The sequence below is a fragment of the Bufo bufo genome, chromosome 10 (genome assembly GCF_905171765.1).
Source record: "Bufo bufo chromosome 10, aBufBuf1.1, whole genome shotgun sequence".
Lineage (NCBI taxonomy): Eukaryota > Metazoa > Chordata > Amphibia > Anura > Bufonidae > Bufo > Bufo bufo.
In genome coordinates this window covers 129,510,255-129,520,909 of record NC_053398.1, presented here as the reverse complement: position 1 = coordinate 129,520,909, position 10,655 = coordinate 129,510,255, and the positions used below count along the sequence as shown (strand labels likewise).

Here is a 10,655-nt window from a genome sequence, read left to right as displayed (position 1 = left end):
GCGAGACATGATGTTCCAGATGTGCTCAATTGGATTCAGGTCTGGGGAACGGACGGGCCAGTCCATAGCATCAATGCCTTCGTCTTGCAGGAACTGCTGACAGACTCCAGCCACATGAGGTCTAGCATTGTCTTGCATTAGGAGGAACCCAGGGCCAACCGCACCAGCATATGGTCTCACAAGGGGTCTGAGGATCTCATCTCGGTACCTAATGGCAGTCAGGCTACCTCTGGCGAGCACATGGAGGGCTGTGCAGCCCTCCAAAGAAATGCCACCCCACACCATTACTGACCCAATGCCAAACCGGTCATGCTGGAGGATGTTGCAGGCAGCAGAACGTTCTCCACGGCGTCTCCAGACTCTGTCACGTAAGTCACATGTGCTCAGTGTGAACCTGCTTTCATCTGTGAAGAGCACAGGGCGCCAGTGGCGAATTTGCCAATCTTGGTGTTCTCTGGCAAATGCCAATCATCCTGCACGGTGTTGGGCTGTAAGCACAACCCCCACCTGTGGACGTTGGGCCCTCATGGAGTCTGTTTCTGACCGTTTGAGCAGACACATGCACATTTGTGGCCTGCTGGAGGTCATTTTGCAGGGCTCTGGTAGTGCTCCTCCTTGCACAAAGGCGGAGGTAGCGGTCCTGCTGCTGGGTTGTTGCCCTCCTACGGCCTCCTCCACGTCTCCTGATGTACTGGCCTGTCTCCTGGTAGCGCCTCCATGCTCTGGACACTACGCTGACAGACACAGCAAACCTTCTTACCACAGCTCGCATTGATGTGCCATCCTGGATAAGCTGCAATACCTGAGCCACTTGTGTGGGTTGTAGACTCCGTCTCATGCTACTACCACTAGAGTGAAAGCACCGCCAGCATTTAAAAGTGACCAAAACATCAGCCAGGAAGCATAGGAACTGAGAAGTGGTCTGTGGTCACCACCTGCAGAACCACTCCTTTATTGGGGGTGTCTTGCTAATTGCCTATAATTTCCACCTGTTGTCTATCCCATTTGCACAACAGCATGTGAAATTGATTGTCACTCAGTGTTGCTTCCTAAGTGGACAGTTTGATTTCACAGAAGTGTGATTGACTTGGAGTTACATTGTGTTGTTTAAGTGTATGTATATATATATATATATATATATATATAAAAATGAATTTCTGTCTGTCTGTTCTTTATGCACGGCCAACTGGACCAATCTGCACCACATTTGGTACACGGGTACATCAGGTGTCCGGGAAGGTTTTAGACCGGGTCTCAGCTCCATGGGACGTACCGCTCTTGAGATATTCTCAAAAAAAATGGCACCATGACATGACCTGCATTATCTAATAGAAGCCTTCAGGTCCTTCACTCATATCCCAACTGCCATACACACGGTCACATGATCCTTATCAGCCAACAGAAGCTCGCAGGTCCGTCAGTCTCGACATACACACAGTTTTACACCAGGTTTCCATAACAACCCAGCCATTTCTCTTCACTGCTGTAGGTTACCTTTAAAGGGCAGGGCGCTGCGGAGAGAGTTGTGGAGGTCACTGTTATGGTGGCGGAATGCTGTGAAGGTCACATTAAAGGGGGTAGGCTGCTATATTGTCATTGTAAGTCATTGTTAAGGGGGCGGGTTATTGTGGAAATCACTGTTAAGGGGGCAGGGTATTGTGGGGGTCACTTATAAAGGGGCAACCTTTGTGGAGGTCGGTGTCAAAGGGGCAGGCGCTGTGAAGGTCACTGTTAAGGGGGCAGGGCACTGTGGAGGTCACTGTTAAGGGGATGGGTTCCTGTGGAGGTCACTGTTAAGGGGGAAGGTACTGTGGAGGTCACTAATAAAGGGGTGGCTGCTGTGGAGGTTACTGTTATTGACTTGGGGAAACGTGGAGGTCAGTGTTTAAGGGGAGGGTGCTCTGGAGGTTACTGTTAAGGCGGTGGGGTGCTGTAGACGTCACTGCTAAGAGGGGCGGGCCACTGTGGAGGTCAATGATAAGGGGGTGGGGTACTGTGGAGGTCACTGTTAAAGGGTTGGGGCACTCTGGGGATCACTGTCCAAAATTTTGCTACCTTCAACTTGACATGGGCTTAACATGTTCCCCTAGATCACCATAGGCCCACCAAGCTTCATCCAAGGTCCTCAAGGTCACCACACACAAGAAGGACTCAACACTATATATGTAGAAAAGACAATCTTTACTGCAGTGCGACATCTTATGACGAGTGCTGTCAGATGCACATACCCAAGAGACATATACATTATATATATATTTACACAATCATCCAGTCTTTACATTTTTTGCTTTTATTTTTTATTTTCTTACAAAAATAGGATTTGAACCACCGAAGGACGTTCTGAGCGCCGGAGAAATGTTGCCCTGCAACGGTCAACCAGCTCTGCCAGTGCCAAAGGGGTTAAATCTCAGTCGGCGTTCCTGTACTTTTCTGTATTAAGAGTCCGGTGTCTTTATATGCAGTCCATATAGCAGTGCTGCAGTAGTGATATAGTCTGTATATAACTAGAAGAAGTCGGGGGAGGGGATTTAGACATTTGCCACGGAAGTTCAGCATTAAGGGCAATTCAGGGCCGGTGGATTGGAGGTTGGTACATGCAGCAGAGACTAAGCAGGGTCAGGATCAGGTAGTGAGCGTGACTGAACTCCCCCTGTGAACTGGAATGTCCATGCCTCAAAGGACAACTCTGCCCAAAGAGCAAAAAAAATATTTTTGTCGCTTAGGTCGGTCTAGATAATTGACACTCAAAATCCTTCTTAGCAGAGATCTTGTGATACGGAGATCTCAGCGGTTCTCCTGGCCTATATTATCAAGAATGTGACATCTCCATCTTCTGGAAAGACTTGTCAGGGACCACCTACTCCCTCTGCTGGTCACACTGGGTACAGCAGAAGGAATATCAATACAGACGTAGTTACTCAAGTATCTAGCAGGCCATAGCCCTGGTGAACGAGCACATGGTGGGACCTCAGATAAGTAACATTGTGTGGGGTTATTCACAAATACCTCCAGAGGTACACTTTAAAAGCTATGCACACCTTTGGGGGCAATTTACGATTGCATTTTACTCATTTTGGGCTAACAATCATTTTCAACTGGTCCTTATTATAAATGTTGAGCCCTTTTCTCTGTACAGCATTGAGATTCTCAAGTAGCAGGATCTGTATTTTTACTCTTTCCTAACAGCTCTTATGATCTTACTTAGAAGAATGCTTGGCAAAAAATGAAAGTGATTCGCACCGCTAGACAAACCGTTAACCCTTTGCGACAGAACAGCTGAATATTTTTAACAAAGACCTGTTGGGGGAAAAAAAAAAAGCTATTTTTTGCTCAAAAGGAGTACAATGCAACAATAAAAAGAAATTCTCCCAAAGGTGTACGTAGCCTTTAATATCTGGGTGCTCTCAATACGGCCCCCTATTATCTTGACCTTGATGGCTGAAGCTCTTTCTGTAACCATTGACCCTTTAGTTGCTGGAAAACGACAAGTCCCAGTATGTCAAAATCTGTGTCAGCCACAGGTTGCAGACCATATTCAAAATACCTTAGGAAACAGCTTTCATAGCAATTACCTAATATGCCCCCATTACCAGAAATGGGACTGCTGCAGGAATGTATGTAAAATAGGTCTGTAGGTGGCGCTAGAGAGACCGATTTCTTCCTTGCCGTTTAATGTAAGGTGGATGTATGATCTGCAGACCTACCGGCTCCAGGTTTTCAGGAACCCTAAGAGATTCTCAGTGACCCTGCGCCGTCCTTGGAGGCTTAGAGCCTATAAAGCTACGATAAATTAAACCCAACCGCCTCCTCCTTCTCTCCAATACCATAACACTGGTCCTATAGCAACACTGGAGAAGGTCAAGGCTTCCCCGACTCCGATCTTCTCCTCAAGGCATCTGTTTACACTGATCGGTTCATTCAATGGAAGCTTAAATAGTATATATGTATATATAGGAATGGGTTAATGCTTGCTGCCCCCTTCTCAAAGGGCCCTATGTCGGCGCGAGGAAGTGGCGGAGACGGGGCGGAAGGTGCGGCTGCATTTTATCACAGTTTTTTGACTGTCCTGTATTGGGGACGAGAGGACCCCGTTCTGGCGTTTAGGATGTCCACGCTTTTTCGGCTGGAGCAGACCACATCGCGGATGAAGCTGGCGCAGTCCGAACACACCTCCTTCAGAGCGGAACCCTGAGCGTAGATGTGGGGGAACTGACTCTCTACATTCTTCAAGGACAGGCCGCTGCAGGACCTAAACGTACAGGAGCAGAACATTAAGGCAATGGTGCGACGCCGGTCACCTACAAAGATTTCTGTATTCTTGTCTGCAGGGGGCATTACTACAACAGTAAAGATAAATAATCTAGAGATCATGCACACGGCAAACAGCGGGTCCGCAATATATGGGCACTCCGTATCACGGGCATTCACTTGAATGGGTCCGCAATCCGGAAGGAGGCATGGAACACTACGGAGTGCTTCCGTGGGGTTTCTCTCCGGCTTCTGCACTGCCGGATCACGGACCTTTTCAAGTTGAATGGGTCTGCGGTAACCGTACGGATGGGGCCAATTGCGGTTCCCAATGCACGGAACATTCATGTGCATGAGCCCTTAAGGGGCGACAACTCTTTCTCTCCTAAACCTAAAAAGTGCTCAGCACTGTTGTCAGTTCCCTTCCCACCGCTCCTCCTCATACAAATTGCGTTGCTCAGCAGGGGGCGACAGTGAGCGCAAGACAAAACTTCTTAAAAAAAAAATGTCTTGTGGTGTGTGGTAGGTTCTTCTTTAGGATCTATTCACACGCTGCAGATTTCATGGGATGCAATGGTGCAAGTGGCTGGATTTCTGCAAGAGCCGGAACGGAAGAGTTCCCAGAAATGTCTGCAACAAACCTACCGCGAGTGAATAGTCCCTTAAAGGGGTTCTCTGGGCTTTCCTACATGGATGACCTATATGTCATCAATATCAGATCGGTGGGCACGTCTCCCCTCTCTCTTCCTGCTGTCTATAGCTCCTCATACAGCAGACCCCCGCTGATCGGATATTGATAACCTATCCTATATGTTCCTCAATATAGGAGAACCCCTTTAAAGCTAAGGACCTGCACCAGATACTCACTGGAAGGCGTCCCGCTTTTTGTGAGCGTGTCCATGCGTGCCGATTATTCCTTGGGGGCTCTCAAACCCCACACTGTAGACGGGAATGTGCCCAAACTTCTTGGCTGGAAGCTTCATCTGTAATTAGAGACACAATTGGAAAAAAAAAAGACAATGGACGCCGACTAGGCGTAGCAGACGACATACAGACCGCCAAGGTGCTGGATTATCAGAAATGTGATCTGGGGATTTCTGGGGGTCCAATCCCCTGGTCCCCCCCACCAGACAGCTGATCGTTCCAGTGTGCCACGGCTCCATCTATCACAGCGCCATACACTGCTTGGTGGTCGGAAAATGTACTGCAAGCTCAGCCTCGTTCAGGTGGAGGATACAGTTTGCAGTGCATTTTCTGGCCACTACACAGTGTACCGTAAAACCACGTTTAGGCCGCATGCACACAACCCTGTCCATATTGAGGTCCGCAAACCGCAGATGCGCAAAATACGGACAACTTCCATGAGCAACCGCATTTTTCTCACTCCATCACTATGACTATTCTTACAATACAGACAAGAATAGGACAAGTTGTGGAACGGACGCACAAATGGGGACAGCACACAGAGGACATCCATGTCCTGTCCTTTTTTTTTTTTTAAGGACACATAGAAATTTTTAGGGGTCTGATTGCAATCTGCAAAAAATGTGGATCGGACATGGATACAAAATACGGTCATGTGCATGAGGCCTTAAAGGGGTTTTCCAACTTTCTTTATACTGATGACCTATCATCTGGGTAGGTCATTAGTATCTGATCAGCGGGGGTCCGACACCCAAGATCCCCGCTAATCAGCAGCCTCCTCGCAGCTTATCAAGCACAGCGCCGCACATTAGATAGTGGCTGTGCTTGGTATTGCACTCAGCCCCATTCACTTGAATAAGACTGAGCTGCTCCTAGGCCTAGGGTAAGCTGCAAAAAGACTGTGGCGCTACTGCGAGTGCCGCTGCCTTCTCAAACAGCTGATCGGCAGGGGTCCCGGGTGTCGGACCCCCACGATCATATATTGATGACCTATTCAGAGGATGGGTCATCAGTATAAAAAAAAGTCGGAAAACCCCTTTAATGCTATGTAGACCACCCACATGCATCATGCATACGAAAGAGGAAAAGTGCCAAGCTATCTGCCATGCGAACCACAGGAGGGCTGGGTATTGTAGTGCAACAGAAGCAGGATGGCCACCTGGAATCTTACCTTAACGCTACAGGAGCCACAAGTGGACCTAGAAATAGACAAAATGATTGGTAATATATTTTGCATTGGAAATATCTGGTATTCAAGGCTTTATAATGTATGAAATGTATCATCTATGAAAGAAAATAAGGTTGTGTTCATGTATAAGGTAAATGGATGCCAATCTGCGATCAGCGGCATCCGTCACCATAGAGTGACATTGTAAAAAATAAAATATATATACATTATTTTTTATTGGGCTCTGCACGATGGAAAAGTGTAGCGTACCATGCTTTTGAATCCTTTCATCCCCAACGTATATGTTAACACAGCCCAAGGGTCCATTCACATGGCCGGCACTAGGATAGAAATGCCTGGCTGCAGAGAAGAATAGGACATGCTCTATCTTTTTTGTGGGGTGTGCTGTCCGCATCATTCGCGGCCTTATTGAAATGAATGGGTCCACACACCTTCCGCAAAATTGCGGAACGGATGTGGACGTGTGAATGGACCCTAAAAGATGTCAGAATCCAGTGACTGTCATTCTACAAGTTACCACTAGATGGTGCTGAAGAATAGCAAGATGAAATCATACTGTTGGGGAAAACATGGGGTCCGCTTCCCTTGTTCTGGCAATCGGGGGGCTTCCCACTGGTCCAGCGTTTCTCGCCTCTCCAGCGCATAGGCGACATGGCTGCAGGCCGGAATACCCCTTTAAACTTGGTAAACCTGGCCTCCAAACAAAAATCACAAAGCTGCCCATTTCCTAACTACTATCCGTTGCTGTACGCCCGCAGTGACTGCAGCCCTCCTGCCCTCAGGTAACAAGGCCCTGTAATAATCCCGCAGCTCACCTCTTACAGAACAGGCAATTGGCAGGCCAAGAGAACAAAGGGAATTTCGTCCGGCAACAGCAGCAAACCTAGGAATAAAGGATGAACGCCATGATGCTCGATCTATGGGACCCCTGCGCCAGGGGGGGTCACTGATGTGACAGGGGGGACACATGGGCGCATGTCTTGTATGGATAGCCCCTCTTTAGGCTCCATTCACACGTCCGCAAATGGGTCCGCATCCGTTCCGCAATTTTGCGGAACGGGTGCGGACCCATTCATTTTCTATGGGGACGGAATGGATGCGGACAGCACACAGTGTGCTGTCCGCATTCGCGGTGCGCGGCCCCGATCTTCGGGTCCGCAGCTCCGCAAAAGATAGAACATGTCCTATTCTTGTCCGCAGCTTGCGGACAAGAATAGGCATTTCTATAGGGGTGCCGGGCGGGCGTGTTGCGGATCCGCAATTTGCGGGTCCGCAACACACCACGGACGTGTGAATGGAGCCTTAGGCCTCTTGCACATGAATGATACGGATTAGGTCCGGATGTGTTCAGGAAAACTTGCACCATTTTGCAAGCAAGTTCAGTCAGTTTTGTCTGCGATTGCGTTCAGTTTTTACCGGGCGGGTGCAATGCGTTTTGATGCATTTTTCACACGCGTGATAAAAAAAACGGAAGGTTTACAAACAACATCTCTTAGCAACCATCAGTGAAAAACGCATCGGACCCGCACTTGCTTGCGGATGCGATGCGTTTTTTTTTACGCGGCCCCATTCACTTCTATTCTGCGTGAAAACCGCAGAATATAGAACATGCTGCATTTTTTTACGCAACACAGAACTGATGCGTGAAAAAAAACCGCTCATGTACACAGAGCCATTGAAATGAATGGGTCCGAATTCAGTGCGGGTGCTGTGTGTTCACATCACGCCCACGCAGAAAACTCACTCGTGTGAAAGGGGCCTTATACTGTGTGGAATTATAACCCCAGTCTACGTGAAGATGATGAGGGTTGCCCTCCATACCTTTCCTTTCTTTAGGTTGGTGTACAGCTCTTTGCTCGGCAGGAACTTCTCCATCTCGGCCTTCACCAGCACCCTGCGCACGTTTATAACCTCCTCTACTGTTAGCGCCAGCGTGTCCACCGGGTGACTGAACTCCTGCAGAAAGGACCACACGGGTGTAATGCAACCGTCATTAACATGGCCGCCCGAAGCCACCACCAGAAAACTCACTGTTATACCAGGCTCGGTGCCTTGTGGAGCTGAATGTAATGATACCTTTCCCTTAGTGATGCTGATGCTTCATTCTGGAAGAAAAAGTGCCTGCAGTCCATAGGCAAATGATCCTTTAAGTGCACTGAGGGCGGGCCTAAGCCACTCTGTGCACCCTTGCTCCTCTTGCTTCCTTTGTCAGCCCCTCCCTCTCCTTGATTGACAGGGCAAAGGAAAGGAAGGGGCTGGCAGAGGAAGTGGGAGGAGCAATGGTGCACAGAGAGGCTTGGGTTCCGCCCTCAGTGCACTTAAAGGCTCATTTGCATATAGATTAAAACACTTATTTTTTTCCAGAATGGAGCAACAAAATTACTAAGTGAAATGAATCGTTACATTCAGCTGAGCTAGCCCTGCAAAGCATAAGGGGGTCATTTGCTAAAAGCTGCGAGACCCCATTTTGCAACTTTTTTAAACGCCCGTGCAACTTCTGGGAAGTGGCAGGAGCCGGGCCATTGGCCCCAGTAAATTCATTAACATTTACGCCCCTTTCCAGGGGTCAATGATATTGGAAATCTAGTCCGGTCAGGGGCTGCAGCAGATTTCACTCCAGGTGCCCGGACCAGCGGAGGATGTGTCTAATTTCTGAGGCCTGCAGCTCGCCATGAATTATACATTTAGTCATTGACTACTAGGTGCCTCATCTTGCCATGTGTTTTTCTTATTATTAAAACTTAGCTTTTATTAAATAAAATTAAATTAGTGTTCTTATCTAACCATAAGGGGTTAAAAAACTAACAGGTGCCCCCCTCTTCCAGTGCTGTGTTACATGTATCTTCACTGGGGCTGGTAGCTGCGCGCCTAGCTCCAGATCTCCCCCAGTAATTATATCATTTTCCCCCCAATGTGCTGCACTTTGTTAGGTACACCTTGTAATTACAATTGCCTCGTGCACGGCCCCCCCGACATGTTTCGCCAGCTACCTGGCATCTTCGGGGGATCGGGCAGTGTGCGATGTATCGGCGTGGCGAGATCTATTTATCACCTCCTATATCTGACATCATTGACAATCATATTTACTCTTAGATATATTCTATAAGGTAGGTACAACCCTATGTGACCCCTTTCTGCTTCTCTCCTCCTTCTGCAGTGACGATCGATCTGCTGGGTCTCGCGATACTTACCTTCATCTCGCGCATGTCTCTGCACTTACCTTCTTTTGATATTAACGATCTCTTCTGCGCTTGCGTTCGAACTTAGAAAGTAATGCTTTCTCCTCCATCTGCTTCTGCACATCCCGATACTTATTAGTTTGCTTTTGGCAAATCCCTAGTCCGCGTATGCGCTAGTACTCAGACTCCTATCATTGTAGGGTTAGGGGTCACTTCTACGCCTCTATTTAGACTTAGGAGATGATGTTTTTTTCCTCTCTCTCGACTTCTGTGCGTTTCTCGGTTCTTGTTAGGTCACTTTTCACAGGGACCCAGTCGGCGCATGCGCTGGACTTAGGCTCTTATACTTTTCTGTCTGCGATCATTTTATTATCATTATGGTTGACTATTGTTTACCTTCCTTATATTATCTATCCGTTCTTTTTTTTCCTTTACTATTTTACTTATTTAGATTGGCTTTAAGTATTTTGTTTTGCCCTTTAACTTCTTGATATTTTCTTTTATTATATTATTATTATTATTATTATTTTTTCGGCCATAAACTCTATTTTCTATTTCCTAGCTTTAATCTTGCCGTTCTCCTCTCTCTTCTAAGGTAAGTACCTGTTCCTTTATTACTGCTATTGGAGTTAGTCTCGGCAGTTTTTTGGGTATATATTCTTTAGGTTAGATTTCTATTATAGTGTTAATATTTCTTTTACTTATATTCGTATTCATATTGCTACGTTCACAGGAAGGATGCGAAAGTAAACCCTTCCTTTAGGACTTGAGGGGATAGGCTTATTAATCGATAGATCCATTTGGTCTCTTCTTGCTGTAACTTTCTATCTAAGTTTCCTTGTCTAGGACCAGGCCTCATTTTTGTGATTCCCCAAATTGTGAGGCTGTCCCTTTCCCCACCATGTGCTGCCTTTATATGTCTGGATAGTGGTGTATCTGCCTGTAGACTGATATCACTAAGATGTTTAGAGAGGCGTCTCCGAAGTTCTTGTACGGTTTCCCCCACGTACAGTTTTGGACATCCGCATTGAATGGCGTACACGACTCCTGTTGTTTTACAGTTGATGTATTGGGTCATTTTATATTTTTTCCCATCTACTGGGTTTACAGATTCA

General features: G+C 47.3%; 1 protein-coding gene across 2 annotated transcripts in view; it reads right to left on the bottom strand.

The window, feature by feature from the left end:
* Positions 1 to 3,300: 3,300 nt before the first annotated feature.
* SPIRE2 (spire type actin nucleation factor 2) overlaps positions 3,301 to 10,655 on the bottom strand; it is a 43,374-nt gene continuing 36,019 nt past the window's right edge. For both annotated transcript variants that reach the window (XM_040410601.1, XM_040410602.1), the window contains exons 11-15: positions 8,183 to 8,317; positions 7,177 to 7,244; positions 6,344 to 6,371; positions 5,116 to 5,231; positions 3,301 to 4,249 (exon numbers count right to left, since the gene is read on the bottom strand). In XM_040410601.1, coding sequence (XP_040266535.1) covers positions 4,048 to 4,249; positions 5,116 to 5,231; positions 6,344 to 6,371; positions 7,177 to 7,244; positions 8,183 to 8,317 — 549 coding nt within the window. In that variant the 3' untranslated portion in view covers positions 3,301 to 4,047. The remainder of the gene's footprint in view (positions 4,250 to 5,115; positions 5,232 to 6,343; positions 6,372 to 7,176; positions 7,245 to 8,182; positions 8,318 to 10,655) is intronic.